Raw genomic sequence first — 25,146 nt, 5'->3', positions numbered from 1 at the left:
TTTGCCCCCCCCCCCCCCCCCCCGCGCCCAAAAAAAAAAAAACTCATATTTAGCAGCATGGTTGACTGGCCACAATTCCAAGACCAACTTTTTTCGTGTACACAACTTACAATAGCTCCAACAGTTGTGCAAAAAACAAGAACGCACAAACCAATGAATCCAATGCCTTATTGATAATAAAATGCAATTTCATTAACAATAATTAAATTCCGAGAGAACTTGGGTTCGATTCCCACAAATGACGATTCTCCCTGAGCTAACTCCTGTGCCTCTCGGAGCGAACATAAGTGGACTCGGACCGTTAAACGGACGGATAAAGACCCTGTAAATTTACCCAAAAAATAATAATAATTAAATGACAAAGGTCTTACGGTTGAGCGGCATAGCTGTGACTTCTCAAATGAGAGATCTCAAATTCTAACCCCAATGTGGAGTGTGTGTTTGTAACAGGATTAAATACTACGGAGTACATTGCAACAGAGTTAATGGTACTTGAAAAAAATTAAATAGTACTCCCGCAGTCCCGCTACCTCTCATTCAATTATTATTATTATTTGGAATTTCCGACTTTGTTGTATTATATTTTGGATCCTATGAACTTATAGGCCTATGAGAAAATAAATGGAGTTAATATAACTTTGACACTTAATTAACCAGCCTACCGGCCCATGAGGAAGTAAATCAAACTAATATAGTTTCAAGACTCAACACTAAACTATATATTTATTTTTTTTTAGTGAGATGGAAGGGCCCAAAGGCCCCGGGGCTAGCGTCTTCTACAGGAAGCAACGTTTTGAGAATCGCGGCTGAGAAGGTCTCTCAAGTCGTCGGGCGGTCGATCGAAAATGGTAGTACCCCAAGCCGAAATTTGCCCTTGATTCGCGAGAAAATCTGCACATTGGTTTCTTTCTCGGTAAACATGGATCACCTTGATAGTTTGAAAGGACTCCATGATACGTTTGCACTCTTTGACTAAGGTATTGTCATGTAGAGACGAGGCTGAATCGCTTTCCAGTGCCCGGATCATCGCCTCAGAGTCTGCTTCGACAATGACCCTTTCAAAGCCATGGATTTTAGCAACGCAGAGTTCCTCTCTAACACCCCATAACTCAGTCATGAAGCTGTTTGTACGCCCCATATTAGAAATGAAGCCCAATATCCAGTTATCTTGATGGTTTCTGACAAACTATATATATATATATATATATATATATATATATATATATATATATATATATATATGTGTGTGTGTGTGTGTGTATGTATGCACAATGAACTCATCTAAAACTCAAAACCCAATATTTTGAACCTCGTCGAAAACAAGTATTAAGCGGGCTTTTCATATACTAAACCAATGTCCTTGCGGCACATTCAAATATTCATGATGCGGATATTTTAACAAAAAGCTGTTAATCAATTAATGAAGACTTTTAAGAATATTATCTAAATCTTTATATCGTCCGCTTAACACAAGTATACATAATAAATAAGTTAATTTCTCTTAATTCCCATTTCCAAATTCTAATTGCATGGTTAGGAATGAGAATATAGATAAATTATATTGTCTGTTTTGTACCTAATTACATGGTAAAAAATGAGAATTTAGATAAGATCGGAAATTTACCTTGTATATAGATTCCACACACGGTTTCGGCATCGACGATATTAACTGAATTTTTGTTTGTTTGTTTCTTTTCTCCTGTATATTGTATTTGTATTTTTAAAATTTTCCAAATTCAATAATGAATTTATTTTTAGAAATTTTCAATTCTAAAATATTTTTAAAATGATTATATTAGATATTTAAACTTCAAAATGTTATTTAAAAAATTGTTATAGTTAAACTTAAAAATGTTATTTAAAGTTTAAAATTTAATCAAATAATAATTAATAATTACTAATTTAGGAAAATTAGTCAGTAAATATTGATCTGACGAAAAGTAACTGTAAAAGGCGCAAAATATCAAATGAAATTAGGAAGGACAGTAGAATCTTGGAATAGTGACTTTACTGACTTCAATGACTCCTTGCAGATTTAGTAATGTTTTTACTTGTATACTTTTCTTCCCAAATATATCAAGTAAAAATTAGAAAATATGGGGGGAAAAACTGGCAATATATCATGTCATCATTATTATAAGCTGGAGAACAGTACTTGATGTTCACGGGCTCACAGTTACTTGGAAATTTTCAACATTGATAAAATTAAGTTTTTATTCTTTGCCTTTTTGTTTGTTTGTTTGTTTGTTTTTTTTTTTTTTTGTGTATATATATATATTCTCTTATTATTTTAGATATATATATATATCTATATATATTATGTTTTTTTTTTGAGAGCATATATATATTTTATGTTTAATATTCCTTTTAAGATATTCCTTTTGTCTAGCTTTATGTCTCTGATTCAGTTAACGAGACTTGATTGAAATTATTTTAATTTCATTTTTTATAATATTAATATATAATTTTTATGTATTTAGAAAGCATGTTAAAAGTTTTATTAAACACAAAAAATTAAATTTAAAAATAATTACAAATTATTAAAATAAATAAGTAAGAAATAGCTGGTTTGATCAATGAATAGTAAATAGGACATGTAAAATAATATATGAGGAGTAATTTTTAAATATATAAATTTTATATACAAATATTAAAATTATAAAAATTTAATTAATTGAATTAGACATATAAAATATACTAGTATTTTGTACGCGCGATGCGCGAAAACTAATGCCCAATATTAAAACATTAATAAATACAAATAATTAAAATTTATAATTCGAATTATATATACACAAATAATATATGTATTTTATACACACATATATGATTTATCATTATTATAATTTTAATTAAAATATAATCAACCATTAAATTAATTATATAATGATTTTAATAAAATGATAATTAAATAATAGGAAAAAGATATGATAGATATAAGTGTATGATAATAATGATGGAGTTAAAATTAACGGTGTTATAACGGTGTAAGGGTAGTTTTGTATAACAAGAATGTAGTAGGGACATTTTTGTCTAATAATATTGAAGTGTACAACATTTAAAGCAAAATGTATACATTTATTAGCATACAAAAAGAGGGACATAAATCAAGGATATAACCTTCATTGAGACTTATTATGTTTTTAGATAAGACGGGGAAATGCTATTTTTTTTTGGGTGACAATGTAAATTCTAATAACCATTTGAAAGTGTACAATTGAATAAATTACACCTCACAAAGTTCACAAATTATATCGTGATTAAGACATACTGACGAGGAATATACCGTAAACTTGAACTTAATCATACAGTATACATGATTGGTATATGGACGGGTCGCCGAGAGAAATTATTCTCGACCATCAACAGACCTGGGACAACTCGGCCCGACCTACCGTAAAGCACCGACAAGGACTTGGTTTGTGGACGACCTATTTCCCGAGATCCGGATTCTTCCCTATCATCTTAGGGTGGGGCGATGTGGAAAACCCGACCTCCCTAACTTCGAGAGTTAGATAACAATCCCTTTAACCTAACCCGACGGTAGTAAAAGCAATGGCGTCATGAACCTTTGTGCACGTGGAGGAATCAGCGAGGCATTCGATTTGTCCCCTGCACATGTCGCACATACTAAGCTTCAGGTATGTGTTCTCCAAACTCTCTTATAAATAGTACGATAAATGCAGAGAGAATGACTTTTGGAAAAAACTTATATTTAACCTTACTAAGATCAGGAACGGAGGAACCGTATGAGATTTTCATCTCATGTACGGTTCTGGAACGGAGATTCTTTGAATTGAATAATGATCGTAACGGCTGTCGGCTCAATCGAAGGAAATTATGCAGAAGCTTTACAGATTTCTTAATAGAACCGATCTGATTCATTGAACAATCAAAATTTCGTACTTTTGTCAGATCCTCTTTTCTTATCTGAACCTTAAGGACAAGACCCCACCCTATTCTCGAACCCTATGCTGAGTTCTACCCTGACATTATGTCATCACCTGAGCTTAGAGACTTTTTTTTTTTTTTTTTGAAAATTCAAGCTTAGAAACTTAAACCAATAAAGATACTATTGAAAGACCGACCTACGGTTTGACATCATGAACTACATATATATTTGTGTAGCATACTGTATTTACCACATCACCTACCATGTGCATTATGTAGTAAATAATTTTTTACTCTGTATCTCAAAAAAAGTTATACTCCATATGCAGTTGCGTCACGCATATGAGACGATGATGCCCTGATTTGGGTACGGTCACGCGCTTCAGTTGCGAGTGTGAATATGTCTGTAAGATTGTCAATCTGGATAGTGTATACATGCTGTATTTCTACACATATATATCTCCGTATACATATTTTTCTCTGTACCTCGAAAGTCACTCTCTCATTCACTCTCCTTTCAAGGCTTTCAGTCAAAAAAGTGCTCAAAAACCCTATTCTCCTCTCTCTCTCTCTTAATTATCCCCAGGAAAATCTGCTTCTTGCAGATCCACGCTATCCGGTGCGGGACTGCGGGTTCAATTTTATGAGAAATCTTTGATCCGATTAGTGTAATTTCTCCCTCCATCTCGTTTTGTTTAGTGCGTTTCTGTAGGTACCTGAAATGTTCTTCGCATGCGCTTTTTAAATTCTTCACCGCACTTTATTATAAGATCTTTGCTGGAACATTCCTTAATTATATCACGTTCATAGGTCTGTTCGTTTTTGTTCATTTTCCGGGATCTGTTTGCTTAATTGCTTAATTGCTTAGGAAGTTAGGAGCTTCTGAAAAGGTTATCACCTCATATTGTATAGTCAGTGGGTATTTTGTTGTTTTTTGGATATTCAAGCTAAGTTACACTGTCAGGGTGTACATTATGTTGCTCTGTCGACTTGGGGAGTGAAATCTTGACATCAGAATTTTTTAATCTACCATGCAATGCTATTAACCTCTTCTCACTCTGTTTTCTGCATTGATTCTTATTTTTTGGTACATTGTAATTGTAATTTAAAATTTCTTGGCATTTTAATGGAGGGTATGGTTATCTACCTCTAATACTATAATTTCTTGCCTGCTAGTTTGATTTTCTTATAAAATTGTATTTATGGCAGTTCAATGGACACCAGTTCTGGGGATGACACTGATATAAGTGATTCTGAGATAGAGGAATATGAAGAGAAGTCCTACAAAAAATTGAAAAGTGGGAACCTCTCTGTTAAGGTATCCGATGAAGCCTACACTTGCCCGTATTGTCCAAAGAAAAGGAAGCGGGATTTCATGTACAATGAGCTCTTGCAACATGCAAGTGGAGTGGGCACTTGTAACTCGAATAAGCGAACTGCAAAGGACAAGGCAAATCATCTTGCATTGGCAAAGTACTTGCAAGATGACACTGCAGCTGCTGGCCCATCAAAGGCTGAGGTTGAAGCAGATCCTTTAGCAGATTGTGACCATGATGAGATGTTTGTTTGGCCATGGATTGGAATTGTTGTGAACCTTCCAACTCAACTTAAGGAAGGACGTTATGTGGGGGAGAGTGGTTCTAAGTTGAGGGATCAATACATAAGGAGAGGTTTCAATCCAACAAGAGTGCGCCCCCTATGGAACTACCAAGGTCATTCAGGAACTGCACTTGTTGAGTTTAACAAAGATTGGGCTGGGTTCAGCAATGCTATGTCGTTTGAGAACGCTTATAAGGGTGAGCAACATGGCAAGAAGGACTGGAAAGCCAGTAATGGGAAAAAGCCTGATCTTTATGCATGGGTGGCTCGGGCAGATGACTATCATGCAAATAACATAATTGGTGAAAATCTACGGAAAATTGGAGACCTTCGAACCATTTCTGATTTAATGGAGGAAGAAGCTCGGAAGGCAAGTAAGCTTGTGTCCAATTTGACAAATGTTATTGAAGAGAAAAATCTGCACTTGATTGAGATGGAGAACAAATGTGAGGAGACATCTGCGTCTTTGAGCATATTGATTGCGGAAAAGGATAAACTTCTTCAATCCTATAATGAAGGTGGGAATTTTATGCAGACAGTCATAACTGTTTTAATGATACTGTATTAAATAGCATATTGATTAAATTTGTTTTTCCCTTTCTGTTGTACATGAATAGAGATAAAAAAGATCCAGTCAAATGCACGTGATCATTTGCAGAGGATATTTAATGATCATGAGAAGCTTAAGTCGCAACTGGAAAATCAGAAGCAACAGCTTGAGGTCCGGGGTCAAGAGTTGGAGAAACGTGAGGCCCGAAATGAAAGTGAAAGGAAGAAACTCTCTGAAGAGCTTGAAGAGGTACCACTATTCTACTTGAGTTTTTCTATTCTGATGTCAGCAATAATGTTACAGTACAGTTTCCTCAGATTATTATTATTTTTAATTCAACTATGAGTGACCTTTATAATGGAGTTTCAACCTAATCAGCAGAAAAACTGCTATTATGACCCTATCTAAGTATCAGTTTGCAGTGTCAATATGTGGTATTTAGGTTAACATCAAATAGAGATACTTCTCTTGTGCCTTTTATTTTTTTTGGTGGGTTTCATTTTGTGAATGGCTTTTTGTTATTGTTGTTGTTGTTGTTTTTTTTTCCTTGCGCATGCACACATGCCAAATTGTTAGTGCAAACAATTTATCCATTGATTCGCACACACACACACACACACACACACACACACTTAAAAATATGCTAGGGAATGAACCAAATCAACCAATATTATATTTCCTAGTAATTGATAACTTGATTGTAGGGAGTTAACTATCTTGGAATTGACAATTATTGTACCCAATGTAACGCACATGAATGACATATTATTAAAAAAAGAAGAAAAGATATACAAGTCATAGATTTTTGAATCACTTGTAAGCTTAAAGGATACTTAAGTCTGAAATTAGTTTTTCTGTCATTCTGGCTGCTGTTGCTCTTAAGTTTACACGTGGCTTAAATGGAAAAAACCAATCTAGAACTAGGTGCCATTGCAATGATAACACACGCCTTTCCCTAGGCAGAATAGTCAGGATCAATGTCATTGCCTCTACCCCACCCTCATTGTTTGTAATCAGAATGGAAAAATCAAGCAAAAGGATATTGTTGCAATGATGCCTTGGCTGCATCAGTTCTAGGTTTTGCAATTACATGCCAATAATTATTTTACTTCAAAAGATAGTTGATGTAATTTCTTGTCTTCCAGAACGCTGTAAGAAACAGTTCACTTTCTGCTGCGGCTGAAGAACAGAGAAAGGCTGATGAAAAAATGATGAAATTAGCAGAAGACCAGAAGGTTTGTTGTCATTTTTAATGTTCATTTTAATATTAAATGGTAGTATTAAGATTACCAAGTTTGCAGAACATATTACAGATCACGTGGGTTTCATTTTACTGATTTCAGAGGCATAAGGAAGAACTTCACTCAAAAATAATTAGGCTGGAGAAACAACTAGATGCAAAACAAGCAGCAGAACTGGAAATTGAACAACTGAGAGGGGCTTTAAATGTGATGAAGCATATGGCAGGAGATGAAGATAATCAAGAAATTCTTAATAAAGTGGATGGACTGCTCAAGAATCTAAGAGAAAAGGAAGGAGAGCTTGAAGATTTAGAAGCACTAAACCAAACACTAATTGTTAAGGAACGAAAGAGTAATGATGAGTTACAGGATGCTCGCAAAGAATTGGTTAATGTAAGTGCTTGCAATATTATATTTTACTTAACTTTCTACTTTAGTTATTTATCAAGTCTGCAAACTGTTTCTGTGGTCATGTCTCAAAACTATCTTAAGATAGGTGGCTAATGTTATTGCTCCCAAGTGAAACTGATCAAAGTTGAGTGCATCATACTGAGCCTCTTGTTATAAAGTATTTACATAGCATTAAATGTCTCACCTGTTACATTCTAATGCCGCCTGGGAATTGAGTCGCCAACTTTACTTATTTTGGCTTTGAACTCTTTATATTTGATAATTTGAAACTTGTAAAGCATCTGGGCATCAACTCTTTATAGTGTTATGGTAAGGTAGTGCATGCAATGGTCTCCCTTGGGTCTAACAATATTACTTCAAGGATAAACAAATGCTTTAAGTAATGAGTATCAGAACTAATTTTTTGTGAAAAAAATGGGGGTTTCCTTTAACTTTGGGCACTAGAAGTTTTGGATTATGCATTTTTTGTAAGCGTTGGACAAGGATCTGCTTAATTGCTTTGTAGGGCTTGAAAGAATTACCAAGAAGCGGTCCTATTGGTGTGAAGCGGATGGGAGAGCTTGACAGCAAACCATTCCAAGAAGCAATGAGTAAGAAGTATGGTGAGATGGATGCCGATGATAGGGCTTCTGAACTGTGTTCATTGTGGGAAGAGTACCTTAGAGATCCAGGATGGCATCCTATCAAAGTGGTAACTGTTGATGGTAAACCCAAGGTATGCATCCTGTGTACTTTTAATTATAATTGCTTATATATGTAATGTCATTGTACTGAATTCATTTTTTAGTGATGATAAAGAGTTTAGAAACATATGGAGTTCTAGTGTAGTGTGTGTTGGTTTATTTAACTGTTGGCCAATGAATGATCTCCGGAGGGAGTTTAATTAAGAAAGGTATGCTATATGAGTAGTGTTATATAAAAGAATATAAAGAAAGTCTTTTCTACTTAGATATATTTTCTCTAGTTTTTTTTTCCTCGGATTTATTGGGATATGGTATGTCTTTTTCAGTATGTAATAGATGCTGAAGATGAAAAACTGAATGACCTGAAGAAAAATTATGGCGAGGAAGTGTGCAAGGCTGTCACAGACGCTTTGTTTGAGGTAAATGAATACAACCCGAGTGGAAGGTACATCACTTCAGAACTGTGGAACTATGCACAAGGCAGGAAAGCGGATCTGAAGGAGGGTGTTGAGGTACTGCTAACACTCTGGAAAAAGAAGAGAGCAACTGACGGGTATTGAACCAGCATGAGTATCTCACACCTGAATGGCTATGATTAATATTCCGAAGAACTAGGTCTAGTGCAATTAACCATCTTCCATGGATTGTTGGATGAAAATAAGATTTGCTACTCTTTGTAGAACTGACGGATCTTTGTCCGGTTGTTGAAAACTCGTGTAATTAACCACCTTCCATGGATTGTTGTATGATGGATTGTGTAATGCATGGAAGCAAGTCTAGATTAAACTTGTTCCCCTATTTGCTATTGCATTCCCTGCAGGACTCTTTACACCCTCATCCAAATAATTACATTGTGTGTTGTGTGAAGCTTCAACTAGTTGGGTTCTGCTTATTTTATCTGAGCAGAAGTGTCATTTTCTCTAGGTGGTGGGTTTCTCAGTACAGTAAAAGTTCTAAACATTCAACAGAAATGTGCATAGAAGAAGATGATGAGAAGCTCAGGGAGCTAAGAGCTGTAAGGGGAAAAGGGCATTTGCAACTGTGGTCAAAGCATTGATGGATTTGGATTAGTATAATCCAAGTGGGAGGCATCCCTTTCAACAAAATCCTAGGGAGAGTGGACTGCAACAGGCTAGACCAAAAAGGTATTGGTAAAAATTAAACTCATGACTTGCTGGTATAAGAGTAAGGTTCATCCACTTTGCTTCCTTTGTTCAGAGCTTGATCGAGAGAGTTTTGGTCAGAATTAAACTCATGACCGGTTGATACGAGAATCATGCTCTATTTTTCCAGTCATCCCTTTTTGGACTTGACCGAGAAGGTGTTCATAAAAATTCAACACATAATCTGTTGATATGAAAATCATATTCTATCTACTCAATCAGCTAAAAGTAAAGTTTAGATATTATGAAATGGGGAATTTAGAGAATTTGAATGCTAATAAAAAAATGCATTTGATGGTATTAAAGTAAGCCAGCTGCGGGCTGCATATTATTGCAGTCACTTCCAAGCACTTACAGAGTTACAGATCAGAATAGATCACTCTGGGTCAAAAGTTTAGAGACAAACACAAGACAAACTTCCCAAAAATTTCTCCTATTCCCATTTCCCCCCTTCCTTTTACCACTCCATTTCACTCTTACCCAAAATTAAATAAAAAAATACACAAGAATATATAATGGCAAAGTGGCCAAAAGCTCTTTTTTTTTTTAAATCTTTGAATTATATATATTACACTCTAAAATTCTTTCCAACAAAAGTTTGACCAAATTGCCAGTTGGAGGGGGCAATGTTCCATGACGTGGAGGTACGATGATCGCTGGCTTTGACCCTGAGAGAGAGTGCTTGACCGACCAAAACAGCACTGCTTTCCCAATTTTGCCCCCAGTTGCGGCTAAGGGGCATCCAGTTAGTTTTTGACCCTTTTATCCACACCTTCACGATGTCCCCAGCACCTGCCACGTTGGTCACCAACACCAAGTTGAAGAAACGGTGGCCATTGATCGTGAATCTGATCCCTCCTGGCTTACGACAAGGCACCCTATCCAATATTGTAAATTTAGTAAGGTACAATTACATACAAGTATACAAGCTAATAACTTGCATGAGTAATTCAGTTGATTTTTGGGTGGTAAAGTCTGAGCATCTGTAGTTTGAAAGCTACATCTAATGTGGTGAGATCTTTGTGGACTGTAGAGACATTCCTACTTAATGAGTTGATATCGACTCTAGGGGCGAGAAAATTTAGCCTTTGTGGGCAACAGATGATAGATTGTGGGCACGACACAATATTGAGTCTGGGCATCTGCAATTTGAACGTTATATCTAATGTGGTGAGCTCTTTGTGGGCTGCAGACACACACGAGTCCTCCTACTTAATGAGTTGTTAACTTATTCTTACACTATCCTATTGACTTTAGGGCGAGGAAATTTAGCTTTTATAGGCAAGTATACAAAGGGTATTATCATATGCAAGTAAGAACTTATATATACTTCAAATGCATTATATTATCTTACCGGCGATAGGTGACGGGAACAATGCCGGCGCGGTACTGTGCTATCTTAAGGAACATGGGCATGGCGAGGTCAAAGTGAGGCCGGGGAGGGTTACACCAGCCGCCATTGTCGTTAGGCAAGGCGTAATTGGGCGGGCAAAAGTTAGTGGCGGTGATAAAAATGGAGGGGCGGCCGGCGTAGCAAGACCGGTCCTGATCACACTTAATCTCAAAACACGCGCCGCAGCTCAGCCCGCTGTTAAACAGCGCCGTGCTCAGCGCCGCCGTGTTCACCCCGTAGCCCTGGCTGTACAAGTTCCCGTACCCGCACGCGCCGCCCATTGTCCCGGAGGCGTCGCTCCCGCCGTAGAACGTGGCATGGGCGGATTCCCAGTTACTGCCCTGGTAAACCCCCGGGATTCTCGCCTCGGAAACGGCGAATACAATGGCTAAAAGCGAGAAAGAGAGAAGACCCATTGTAGCCATTGTTGTGGGGAATTTGGTGCTCCGATTCTTGGGTGTTGAAGGTGAGGATGGAGGTGTGGCAATGGAGGTATTTATGGAGGGAGAAGAGAGAAATGATGATTGATTAGATGGGCTCCTTAATTGATGGTATTAGGTTGTTTAATTCCTTAATCAAAGCAGGGAAAAATGGGACATAATTCAACACCTAGTTGAAGAATGGTTGGACCTAATTGTCCTTGGAGTGGGAAACTAATTAAGGAAGGGATTGGAGAGTGAAATTTGGGTTGAAAAAGGTAAGGGAGGATAGATTGATAGGGCCACCATATATGCTTGAGATATGATATGATATGGCTTTGCTTCAAGTGCAAGATGTGGAATCCAAGAATATGGAGGTTTAATTTTAGTGTGTAACACCACTTTGATTAAAAATAGTAAGGATTCTTTGAAGGGCTTTTGTCTTGTATTAGCTTAGGGTTTGGGCTCATAAGCTCAATCATCATGAAACCAATAGTTGACCCTTTGCTAGAGGTTAGACTTAACAACTCAACCACTAGTAAATCAATGAAGGTTTACGTTTAGGGTTAGCTTGTGACAACTAACAATATTTATCCACGGTAAATCAATCAAGGTTTGCATTTAAGCTCAGTTCATATTTCATAGGTCATCATTTCTCTAGTTTGTTACATTGTGCAAATTTCACCAGAATCATGTAGGCCACCACTAATAAACCAGTTTGTATTTAGGCTCGTAAGTCATCATTTCTCTACTTTGTCACACTGTGAGGACTCTAACCATATCAGCATGTTAGGCCAAATTGCGCCAACTAATAAGCTAAAGAGAAATTGGTCCTGGCCTACACTCATAGATTCATGTAATTTTGACATTGTTTAAGTCACAACTATTATTGTTCATGTGGCTTAATAGGACCACATAAGAAGTAAAAAATTATTGATAAAAATTAAATAGATTTCCGAGGGTGCGAAATTTAACTTACCTCTCCCATAGCGTGGGCACAACTATTATTTACACTACTAATTGCGTGCTACGGCGACGACTAGCTGTCTAACAAGCCAACAATATATGATTCACCCGCCATATTTGAATTTGTTTGCGACGAAAAAAAAGAAGAAACAATAAAGATCGTCGGCCCACCACCATCATCATCCTCCGCATTCATCGCTCCACCGATTGCGCCGCCGTACGTGATATGTCCGACGAGTCAAAAGGTTCGTTCCGATTTTCCCTCTGCCACGCTAGCTGTTACCTGTCATTTTCTATTCTCAGTATTATATTAAACGTACTGAGTATTAGGAAGTACGAAAGAAACATTCGGCTCTCGATCCCATGGAAAAATAATTACGATAAAACATTATCGTAAAAAAGTGGACGTGATACGATAATGCCTTTGGACAACCGACTGGTGAAAAAGTCAAAAAAGCGAAAATTATGCACTTTCACGTCAATCAGAGTGATAAGGAGGAGGATTGTAAATATTTTGACCGTAAAACTGTTCAATTATAATATAGTTTATTTATTCTCCGATCAATTCAATTAATCAACTAACTCAAAATAAATTCATAAATGTTGTTTTATTAACAATCGAAACGTATATGGTTTAAATATTACCAAGAACAGTAAAAAAAACATATGACCAAATCCATGACCTTCTATTTGAAAAAGTCACCCTGTGCCACTAGACCACAAGGTGCATAATATATACATATAACTTATTCTTTTCACAATTGATAAAAATTTTATGAAGTGATAAAAGAAGATTTTATAAATCAACAAAAAAAAAACTTTAACTTATATTGGGATAAGAGTCAAATAGACACTTTAACTATATAACAAAGTGCATGCAATTAGATGCTTGAACTAAAAAAAAAAAAAAAAACTCCAATTAGATATTTAAATTTGTTAAAATTGTACATCTAACCTATTTGACCTATAATAACATGTTACTCCTAAGTCACGTGCTTGCCACGTAGATTAATATTTTTAGAAATTATATTTTTGTACGGAGTAACAATTAAAATAGTTATATTAATAAAAAAATACTCACAACAATCTGCCATGGTAGCCCAGCAGTCGACAGTCTTCTTCGTCGCCGAAAAGTTTAAAAAAAATAGTTTTTTTTTTTAAAATAATAATAAATTCTGAATAGGATTCCAAGTAAGTTGCCATGTAAGTAAAGTTGACCGATTACCTTTTTATAACATATTTAAATAAGTTAATTGCACAATTTTAACAAGTTTAAGAGTTTAATTGAATTTTTTTTTTAATAATCCGAGAGTCTAATTACACTTTAGTATATAGTTTTTTTTTTTTTTGAGAATATATAGTTAGAGGGCGTATTTAACACTTATTCCTAACTAATTTATTTATTTATTTTTGAAAATTATTCCCAACTTATTTAAAGTATCAAAAATCACACTTTCGTCCATCAATTATATGGCCATTATTATCATTATTATTATTAATTATTTAATTTAATTGTAATTTTTGTCACTCAATTATAGATGAATGGACTTTTTTAACATAATTGTAACAAAATTTAGGGGCGAAAAATTTGTTCTTATACTTAATAATGATGAGTTTATAGAAGGTAAATTGGTAGGAATAAATTTAATGTTATATATAAATACTGGGTAGGAATAGAAGATAAATGACTTGTTATTTTCAAGAGGGGACAGTGGCATAGGGCATAGGGCATAACCACTTTCCACTTACCTTATAACTAACTCACCAACGTGCACAAGGATATATAATACTCCGTATTACTTATTTGAACTACTCAAAACATGCAATCAAATGTTGCATTGGTAAATGTGAATTTTCTTGATCTTTTATAACTTTAAGTTTTTGACTTCGTCGGACTATATTCTAAACCCTTATAAATTCGCTCTTAACCTCATAAGAAGGTAAATCGAGTATGATGTCACAAATACTATATTATATGATTGAGTTAGTAATTCTGTAGTATTGTGGGTCTGAAACCAGAGTGTGGTTACTCCTGTCATTTATGAGATCGGTAAATAAAAGTGGGGTGATCGAAAGTGTCTAAAGAGAAAAAAAAAAAAAAAGTCCAAAGGTCCTTTCCCCTAACAATTAATGCCATTTTATAGGCGAGACGTGGTTAACATGCAGAGCTATATCAACATGTCTTACATGTGTTGAATGCTAGTTGAGCGGTCATAATTATCACTCCAAGTGTGTTCATATGAGACTGAAAAGATGATGAGATGTGATATGAGTATATGACTGATCATCTTGCATTGTGTAGGGAGTATCTTCCGGTTAATTGTGGAGAAAAAAGCTTAGCGGCCGGTCATGTTAATGAGATTTCCTGGTCAAGTCTGATCGGGAACAGTTGGTGCATTGTGGGTTGAAGTGGAGTCTACCAATCGCTTGTTTGGATCGTGAACCCTAATCGGGAGATCGATGGAGTTAGCAACGAAAGGAGATGATGATCGGTTCAATTCTAACCAGTCTCGTTCTATGTCTAGTCGTATTTGTATATTCCCTATCAAAGTCAATACCAAATAAAACAAGCTAGCTAAGAAGCAAAGTCTGTCTACATAAAATTAAATAAGGTTTGGTGACACTCATAACGTCTCCAAATTAAAAATTAATGAACGGATTAATATATACCCTTGTGAGGTTTCTAAAAAATATATGTGCCAAAATGTAATGTATAATATTGGGTAACGTAGTTATCTAGTCAACACAAAAATTCACTTTTCTAAGCTTGTGTTTCACAACACAAATCCACTCCCACTACAATAGTACTTGAATTATTCCCAAGAAGGGAAAGTGAAGATTCCTAGACCCTAGTATCATTAACTTAATGTATTTTCTGAAACGAATTACTTTAATTTGTTGATGTTATTTTCCTGACAAAACAATAATAAATCCTAGTAAATCCCCCAAATTTATGCTATGAGGCTAGTCCCACTCAATAAGTGAATCCATTTATAACCATTTCATGTCGCAATTATATTTTCGACTATTTTTCTTGATATGACTTCCTTATATTGCCCCAATGCCCCTTAACACTTATGCCCGGCCCATGATAATGTAACTTTAATTTGAACCACCAATACCTTTATTCGATGTTCTGCATTATTTATCTCATTTTACCCTTGCATACCAACATTACGCCATTATGCCACACAACAACATAATTGTAATGGTGTAGTTGAACAGCATCGATGGTTAGTGGTAGTTAATTAACCGGTGGTCGCATGCATGTCGGGGGAGACCATTCGCGAAATCATGTCTTCCAATCTCTTTTTGAAATATTCCGAATCTTTATTTTGCTGCCTCTTTACGTAATCCTCACTACAACAAGTTCTTTGTTTCCTTCGCAAGCAATTGCATGCAATATATATTCCTTTAACTTTCTTTTATTATATATATATATATATATATATATATATATATATATATATATATATGTCAGGTTCAGGTGCGGCCGTGCTCTCCCGTGCGGTTCACACCACTCAATGTTAAGAAACACACAACACAAATATGCACTGTGGTGTGTTTCTTAACATTGTGGTGTGTTTTTTAAAATTGAGTGGTGTATTTCGTAACATTGAGTGGTGTGTGACCACACGGCCGCACGAGAGAGCACGGCCGCACTTGAACCAAAATTTATATATATATATATGTGTGTGTGTGTGTGTGTGTGTGTGTGTGTATTAGCACACACACTAGTACAAAAATGATTAAAAGTGTATATATTTTATACTACAGATCAGACGCTTATTGTAATTATATTGTACGATACACACTAATATTTTATTACAGGTGCATAAAGTCTCTCTATTTTTTAATGTGGACTTTACGTGTCTACATTGTTTAATTTCATATGCATAAAATCATTTCAAAAAATTACAAAATTGTTGCTGCAGTGCCATTTTAGATGACTTAAAGCATAATTAAAAAAAAAAAAAAAAAAAAAAAAAAAAAAACCTACAAATGCCTATTGTCACATTTGTATTCAATTATCGTATTTACGGATATGTGCAATCTAGTACAATATCTCACTGGCCACTACTTTTTGTTCTTAATTAACGTAGAAGCATGCATGTCTGTCTGGGAATGATTCCCAGGCAAGAACATCCTCAATTTATGCTGTTTTATATGCTGCTTGAACACTTTAAGCTTGTTCAGAACTTGCTTCTTTTCTTTTTTTTTTCCTTTTTTTTTTTTTCATTATTTATGTGTTTTAATTTAGCTTTGAATATAACTAACATAACTACCTTCTAGAAGGTGGTTGCTGACAGACATGATTGGAATCATGTGGTCTGGGGACCATGCTAGCAAGCATGCATGCAATGGGGAATCATATCATCACTGTGGGCTGTGTGATTGAAGAAGTTGGGTGTTGGTGAGGGGCAAGTCAAATAGTACAATTTTGAAACTTAAAAGTTATATATTATATAGGGGTGAGATTAGGTGCGGAGAATCTCCTAGGTGCGAAGGGATTTTATAAAAAAATTCGCACTTAAAAAACAACTGTATATATACACTTAAAGAATAAAACTTAAGCACCTAAAGAACAAAACTTATGCACCGAAATTAAAGAATAATTTTTCTCCTTCTAGATAGATCGGAAGGACCGCACTCCTTCTAGTGTTGGAATTATAATTTAGGAAGGAGATGATTAAACTCTCCTTCTGACGACACAATAATATGCACATGAAGGCATAACAATATAATGTGCACTCGAAGGCACAACAATGTGCACCCGAAGACCCAATAATATGTAACCGAAGAAACAACAATGTGCATTAGAAGATGAACAATATGCACTTAAAGGTTCAAAGTTATGCACCTCAATGTTTAAAGTTATGCAACTGAAGATCTAAAGTTATGTATGAACATTTAAAGTTGAAGACCGTTTCAGTAATTTTCAAATTTGTTCAATGTAATTATAAATTATATTGGGCAGTTAAAATACGTTCCCCTATGAATGCAAAATGATCTAAATGTTAGATATATTAAATATAATATATCTATAATATATCTATATAATAATATATAAATATATAATTGGGAGAGAAAGAAATAGATAAGAAAGATGATTTTCAATTGATGATTTATGAAATGAAGTAATGCACCTATTTATAGTGCAAAATGCACAACAAACAAAGCTAGACTTTAGCTCATGAAGTGGTCCATGTAAAGCTACAATTATGGCCACACATTGATTACCCACATACTGCCATGCATGATGCATTAACTAATTGACTAATTCTAATTAACAAATTAATTAGTAACTACTTGGTTTAACATTATAATAATAATATTATTATAACATTGCCTCCTTTAAACCAAGTTGAATATATTGGTCATCCCAATATCCTTCTTTAATTTGAAAAATGTCTCCGTCTTCAGCGGCTTCGTAAAGATATCAGCAACTTGACATGCACTCGAACAATACTCAATGTTGATTTGCTTTTCAGCAACCAACTCTCTGATTTTGTGATACTTGATATCAATATGTTTGCTGCGACCATGAAAGACAGGATTCTTGGACAACGAAATTGCAGACTTGTTGTCACAAAAAATAGTTGTAGGTGCTTCCTGCTTGTGTTGTAAGAACTCCAAAATTCTTCTTAGCCAAATTGCCTGAGTAGCACAATTTGCTGCTGCAATATATTCTGCTTCTGCGGTTGAAAGTGCTACAATCTGCTGCTTCTTTGAAGACCAAGAAAATATGGCTGAACCAAGATAGAAGGCATATCCTGATGTGCTTTTTCTGGTCTCAACATCTCCAGCCCAATCACTGTCTGTGTATCCAGCAAGCTCCACACCTTCATTAGTAGAGTAAAAAATTCCATCATTACCCGTACCTTTGACATATCTCAGAATTCGCTTTGCTGCAGCCCAATGTGATTCTTTTGGTTCCTCCATGAATCTGCTAAGTATTCCAACTCCAAAAGAAATATCCGGCCTTGTTGCCACCAGATACCTCAAACTCCCAATTAAACTTTTATAGGCTGTAACATTCACACTCTTTCCAGACGCATCTTTGGACGCCTTTAACTTTTCAGCTACTGGAGTTGAAACTGGTTTGGAGTTCTCCATTTTGAACTTTTTCAAAATATCAGCAGCATATTTCTTTTGTGAAATAAAGATTCCACCATCCATCTGAACAACCTCAAGGCCAAGAAAGTAACACATAAGGCCCATATCAGTCATTTCAAATCTCTTAATGAGTGCCTCCCTGAATTCTGAGATTAGCTTCAAGTTATTTCCAGTAAAAACCAAATCATCAACATACAGACAGATTATAACAACATCACCAGAATCAGTGCATTTGACATACAAAGTGTGTTCATGAAGACATCTCATAAAACCACTTTCAACAAAATAAGAGTCAATGCAACCATACCACGCCCTAGGCGCTTGCTTTAAGCCATATAAAGCTTTTCTCAACCTGTAAACTTTAGATTCCTCCCCTTTCTTCACAAATCCTGCAGGTTGCTCAACATATATCTCTTCTTCAAGAAAACCATTCAAAAAAGCAGACTTGACATCCATTTGATGCAATTTCCAATCATTTTGAGCAGCAAGAGAAATAACCATTCGAACTGTATCAAGTCTACTTACTGGAGCAAAAACCTCAAAATAATCAATACCTGGTTTCTGCTTGTAGCCCTTTGCTACCAACCGTGCTTTAAAACGGTCAATTTCTCCATTTGATTTGTATTTGGTTCTGTAGACCCACTTTACTCCAATTGGCTTCTTTTCAAGAGGTAATTCTGTTAACTCCCAGGTACCATTCTTTTTAATGGCACGTATCTCCTCATCCATCGCCTTAAGCCAATGAGTTTCTGTAGCAGCCTCCTCAAAGGATAGAGGGTCACAATCTGCAAAAAGAGCAAATTGAACAATCTCTTCATCAGACAGGTCATTATCATGACCCACAACATAATCCTGCAAGCGAGCTGGTAATTGGCGCTCGCGTTGAGATCGTCGAACAGACGACTCTGGTTGCGAAGGAGGCCGGACATTATCTGGAATCGGTTGCTCATCAACAACATCGTCAACAACAGGAACAACAACTGACCTTTCATCTTTAGCTGACCAATCCCAGGCACTATATTCATCAAAAGTGACATCACGACTTATAACAACCTTTTTAGTTTCAGGGTTGTATAGTTTATAAGCCTTTGAACCGTCACTGTAACTAATGAATATACACTTCTCTCCTTTATCATCCAACTTCTTTCTCAACTGATCTGGCACATGTGCATATGCCAAACATCCAAAAACCTTGAGATTTCTGATAGAGGGTTTTCTTCCACTCCAAGCTTCTTCAGGTGTCTTATCACGAACACTTTTAGTTGGACACCTGTTCAATACATAGACAGCACAAGCAACAGCCTCTGCCCAAAAAGGCTTAGGCAGATTTTTAGATTTCAGCATGCACCTCACCATATCCATGATTGATCTATTCTTCCTCTCAGCCACTCCATTTTGTTGTGGAGTGTATCTAGCTGTCATCTGGTGCTGAATACCTTTCTCCTTCAGAAAATCATCACAAGCAATATATTCTGTACCTCTATCAGTTTTCAAGATTTTGATATCATAACCACTTTGCTTTTCAACAAAAGTCTTAAATTGTTTGAAAACATCACATGCATCAGACTTTTGCTTCAGAAAGTAAACCTATGTTTTCCTACTAAAATCATCAATGAAAGTAACAAAGTACTTACAACCTCCATGTGAGGGAACCTCCAACGAACACAGGTCTGAGTGGATAATCTCCAACTGTTTTGTGGCTCTCCTTGACTTGCCCACGAGGAAGGGATCTCTATGCTTCTTCCCAATCAAACAAATCTCACAAATACGATTAGGGACATTTACAACAGGTAAATCAGAAACAAGCTCCTTTTTCGCTAGATAATTTAATCCAGAGAAATGGAAATGTCCAAATCGCATATGCCATAACCAATTATCATCACATATTTCAGAATTGAAGCAAGCAAGAAGTGTATGATTGATTTTCAAAGGAAATAGTCGATTTTGGGACATATTTACCTTTGCAATCAAAACTCCCTTAGCATCTACAATGGTACAACACCCCTGAGTAATATTTATCTTATATCCTTTTTCTGACAACTGCCCCATACTCAACAAATTTTGGTGCAGTTCAGGAACATAGAAAACATCGGATATAAAATTATGAGTACCATCTTTCAACTGAATAGAGATTTTACCTTTTCCCAAAATTGGCACTTTTGACTTGTTGCCAAATGTCACTTCAGACCGGACTGATTCATCTAGTTCGGAAAACAATTCTTTCTTCCCACACATATGGTTACTACACCCAGTATCCAAGAACCATATGTTTTCATCAGCAGAAAAACTATTACTGGCCAAAAGTAAGGTTTCAGAACTCTCACCGGACTTTTCAGCAATATTTGCTTGATTTCCACGATTGTCCTCATTGTACCAGCAATCTGCAATCTTGTGCCCATACTTGCCACAATTATAGCAATGAAATGGAAATTTGCCTTGTTTGGCATTACCTCCACCTCTTCCTTGGTTGGAGTTACCTCGTCCTCCTCCTGTGTTGGAGTTACCATGTCCTCTTCCTCTAAATCCTCCTCTTCCTCTTCCACGACCTCTACCAGATCCTCCACCGCTTTGATTAGGCCCAGTCATATTAAGAGTGACTTGGCTCTTCAAAGCTTCTTCTGCAAGTGGTTCCGACTTTGACTCAATCCTGTCAATATGACTTTCTATCATACCTTTCAGCTCTGCAACTGATAAGAGCTCGGTTTTGTGTGACTCTGTAATTGAAGCCACCACATGGTCATACTTCATCGGCATAGTTCGAAGAACTTTTTCAACCACTGCACTATCTTCAATCGTATCTCCATATAACCTCATCTTATTTACCTGATTAATAAGACGAGTGAAATATGCATCTACTGTTTCTGTAGAGGTCATCTCACATCGATCGTACAACCTTCTCAACGACTGCAACTTCGACTTTTGTGCCCGATCAACTCCTTTGTTTGACACCATTAGGATGTCCCAAGCTTGCTTTGCTGTTTGAGCCCCAGCTAATTGCCCAAAAATTGAGTAATCAACACCTTGGTGAATCTGCCCCAAGGCCAATTGATCGCGCCGTATAGCGGCTGCATCAGCTCCTTCTTGTAGACCGGGATCAATAAAGCTCCAAAGATTTTGGGCTTTCAAATGAGTGGTCATCATAATTTGCCAATAATTGTAATCGAGTTTCCCGTCTAATTTGGGACCCGACCATACAATATTGAAATTTGTGGCCATATTTCACTACGGACAATATCACGGGGTTGGAAGGTTGACTGGCTCTGATACCAAATGTTAGATATATTAAATATAATATATCTATAATATATCTATATAATAATATATAAATATATAATTGGGAGAGAAAGAAATAGATAAGAAAGATGATTTTCAATTGATGATTTATGAAATGAAGTAATGCACCTATTTATAGTGCAAAATGCACAACAAACAAAGCTAGACTTTAGCTCATGAAGTGGTCCATGTAAAGCTACAATTATGGCCACACATTGATTACCCACATACTGCCATGCATGATGCATTAACTAATTGACTAATTCTAATTAACAAATTAATTAGTAACTACTTGGTTTAACATTATAATAATATTATTATTATAACACTAAATCATAACTTATATATGCTGAGGGTATGGTATCTAGACGTATGTGCATGTGTTCAGGTGCAAAAGGCCTGAATTCAATTTTATTATGTTGCATGGGGTGTTCGATCAATCCAATACAATACAATATATAAAGCCTAGATATTTAATTAAGAATAAGACAAAATCGTCTTACTTGAGACACATGTGAATTAACATATCTTTCCAGGCAGATCATATATGGTGTTAGTTCAAGGAATGGAGCAGATAGCCCCGAAAGAGAATGTGATCGAAAGTTCAATTCTTGCTAACATTACCTAATATGTGAAGTATAATATTTCGTAATATCGTTATGTTGACAAATTGCTAGCTACTAGCTATGACAATATTTAGAATTGTAACCCAATATTTATGTTTGAGTTGCCCCCTAGAAGCGCCACCGTGAGACGCGGTGGAGACACCAAACTCGTAGGTGGTGTTGGCTCATACGGCAACCTCGGAATTTATTTTGTTGCTTAGCAAGAGCACAACGTAGTCCCGTAGTGTACCCAACATGGCATCACTGAAATGGGCTTATTCCACAGTTGGGCCTATATATATATATATAGACACATTTTTTTTAAATAACCCAAGTTTATTTGGGTCGCCAAATTATATCCTAAATTTCATGAAAATTATGCTGTGGACCTGGGTCCAAAACTACGTCGTTTTTGTTTCTTTTTTTTTTTAAAAAAAAAAAAATTAGTAAACATATTGCTGAATATAGAGTTGTCCAAAAATGTGTAAATGTAGAGGTTTCAAAGTGTGAATGTAAAGTATAGAAATTGTGAATGTAGATTTATGATTGTGTGAATGTAGAGTTGCTCAGAAATGTGTGAATGTGGAGATTTCAAATTGTGAATATGGAGTATAGAAATCGTGAATGTAGAGTTATGTATGTGTGAATCTGTAATAGAGTTAAGAAGTTCTAACAACTTGTAGCCCTATAATGTGTGAATGTGGAGTTTTCAAGTTGTGAATATGGAGTATAGAACCTGTGAATATAGAGTTTTGAATGTGTGAATGCATAACAGTGGTAATATAGTTACTAAACATATAATCCTGTAATGTGTGAATGTGGAGTTTACAAATTGTGAATGTAGAGTATAGTGTATGTGAATGTAAACCCAGGTCCACCTTGCAAGTTGTACCTGGGTCCACGGCATAACACTCTCATACTCATTTTTTTGAGTACTATTGACTCTGTTATAATGTAATATATGTTCATAGCTACTTTTTCAACGGAATGAAAAACAAAAAGTCAATATTACCTCCATTCAGACTCGAAACCACCCTTTCCCATGTAGGGGTGCAAACAAGTGCCATTAGACCACAAGGTCTTTCAATAATTTTGTTCTTATTTTCTTTTTTTTTTTTTTTTAAACCAACTGTCGGGTAAGTATTTAGGTAAGAGTTCTACTACATATATTTCCTAATTATACTCTTTCATTTTTACTCGATGATATGCCAAAAATTGAATCTGTGAGTCTCAAAAAGTGTTAACATTAAAATTTTATAAGGAGGAGTAAGAATTAGAAGTAAAATTTAAAATTAAAAGTAGTATTTTCCTTTAGGTAGTGATAGAATCTATGTCGGACTACAGTAGTGAACGACAAAAGTGGTCCCTTAACAGGCCAGATTATGTCACAGATCAAATAGTTGATATGGACCCATTGGGCCTTGATTTGCTACCCACAATCCTGGTCCTTCTCCCTACTTGCATTTGCTTTTTGTTTTTTACCCCAACCACCAACCATCCTATTTCATATCATACATGCTAAGTTAGCATCATCTTTCTTGTTAGACAATAGAGACTTTAATTTACTAATCTAATTTAACATATACTCCGTAACATTTTATTTTCTTTAATATTTTACATGGTTGCAATAGGCGCTAGGCGTTAATCGAACACTAGACTAGCCGCCTAGCACCTAGGCGACAACGTAACCTATAAAAACAAAAAAATAGGCATGTGTATGGTTGTATATCATATATTATATTATATATATTAAATATGCATGTCTTACTTCTCTTATTTATATAAATAAATAAATTTAAATATATATATAAATATAATATAAAAAAAAATTAACAAGGCCGACTCGTTCGAGTTAACTCGGCTAACTCTGCCGAGTTGGGAGAGTTAGCTCGGCCGAGTTAGGCGCTAGGCGACCACCTAGAGATCAATTTGCCTCAATCTAGAGACGCCTAGCGCCTAGGGGACCGATTTTTGCAACAGTAATTATTTTGTAAATTATTTTTAAATTTAATTTGTTTATGTTTAATAATATTTTTACTCTAATTTCTAGATATATAAATTTTATATACTAATACTAAACTTAACATTATAAAAAAAAATTGAATTAAAAATAATTTCAGTTATATATAGTTAACTGAACTAGACAATTACATTTGTACATAAAAAAAAAAAATTGAATTAAATTCAATTCTTTACTCTTTCCTAACATGTTGTGATGAATGCTTACTGAACTTCTTAAACATGCATGGCCGTCAAACCCATCACCTTTGTACATAAATTCCACAATTCTATCAAATCGAAGTGTGAAAACTTAAGTCAAAGAATCCGCATTTTGTAAGTGAATTAGTCAAATCTTTGGACACTTACGCAAGACAACAACTCGCACTATATGCAATTGATAAATATGTTGAAAAGACTGAAAATGAGAGAATGGGTATCTATCTATCTTTCATTGGACAATCATGGATGTATCGTCGATTTGGATTATTAATCCAACAACTAACATTATTGAATCATGGCCATGAATCATACCATAATCTTAGGTTGTAGTCATTTCATCAGTTAACTACAACCTTCACACGCCACAATAAATTAAACTTTATCTCCTAACATATATTTCAAAGAAAATTACCATGTGATTAACTAGTCAATGGTGGTGTCACGTCTTTGGAATTTACATCGACATATGGAGCAACAATATTACTTAGTGTACCTAAAAGGAATCATTCAATGGATATAGCATAATTTTCGCATCAGAAGATTATAAGTTGATTTTTATCAATACTTTCTTAATCAAATGTATTGTACATAATTTTTCTAAAGTGATTTATCTTT

The 25,146-nt window shown here is 35.4% G+C and overlaps 2 protein-coding genes across 3 annotated transcripts; one reads left to right on the top strand and one right to left on the bottom strand.

Annotated features, from left to right (window-relative positions):
* Nucleotides 1-4,386: 4,386 nt before the first annotated feature.
* Nucleotides 4,387-9,185, top strand: LOC116013295 (protein INVOLVED IN DE NOVO 2). 2 transcript variants are annotated; one of them, XM_031252967.1, is made up of 7 exons: nucleotides 4,387-4,559; nucleotides 5,101-6,008; nucleotides 6,108-6,289; nucleotides 7,186-7,275; nucleotides 7,384-7,674; nucleotides 8,198-8,407; nucleotides 8,702-9,185. In XM_031252967.1, the coding sequence occupies exons 2-7, from the start codon at nucleotides 5,105-5,107 to the stop codon at nucleotides 8,933-8,935; spliced, it is 1,911 nt and encodes a 636-aa protein (XP_031108827.1). In that variant the 5' UTR covers nucleotides 4,387-4,559; nucleotides 5,101-5,104; the 3' UTR covers nucleotides 8,936-9,185. The 2 variants fall into 2 exon arrangements, with proteins under 2 accessions (XP_031108827.1, XP_031108828.1); XM_031252968.1 differs by having other exon boundaries at nucleotides 4,387-4,603.
* Nucleotides 9,186-9,804: 619 nt separating this feature from the next.
* On the bottom strand, nucleotides 9,805-11,497 carry LOC116011772 (expansin-A6-like). Its single transcript, XM_031251173.1, has 2 exons — nucleotides 10,893-11,497; nucleotides 9,805-10,416 (listed from the first exon to the last, which is right to left on the bottom strand). The coding sequence occupies exons 1-2, from the start codon at nucleotides 11,354-11,356 to the stop codon at nucleotides 10,107-10,109; spliced, it is 774 nt and encodes a 257-aa protein (XP_031107033.1). The 5' UTR covers nucleotides 11,357-11,497; the 3' UTR covers nucleotides 9,805-10,106.
* Between the last annotated feature and the right edge of the window lie 13,649 nt (nucleotides 11,498-25,146).

The sequence above is a fragment of the Ipomoea triloba genome, chromosome 3 (assembly GCF_003576645.1).
Source record: "Ipomoea triloba cultivar NCNSP0323 chromosome 3, ASM357664v1".
Taxonomy (NCBI): Eukaryota; Viridiplantae; Streptophyta; class Magnoliopsida; order Solanales; family Convolvulaceae; genus Ipomoea; species Ipomoea triloba.
Note: the sequence above shows the minus strand (reverse complement) of the source record. Positions and strands in the feature narration are given on the sequence as shown.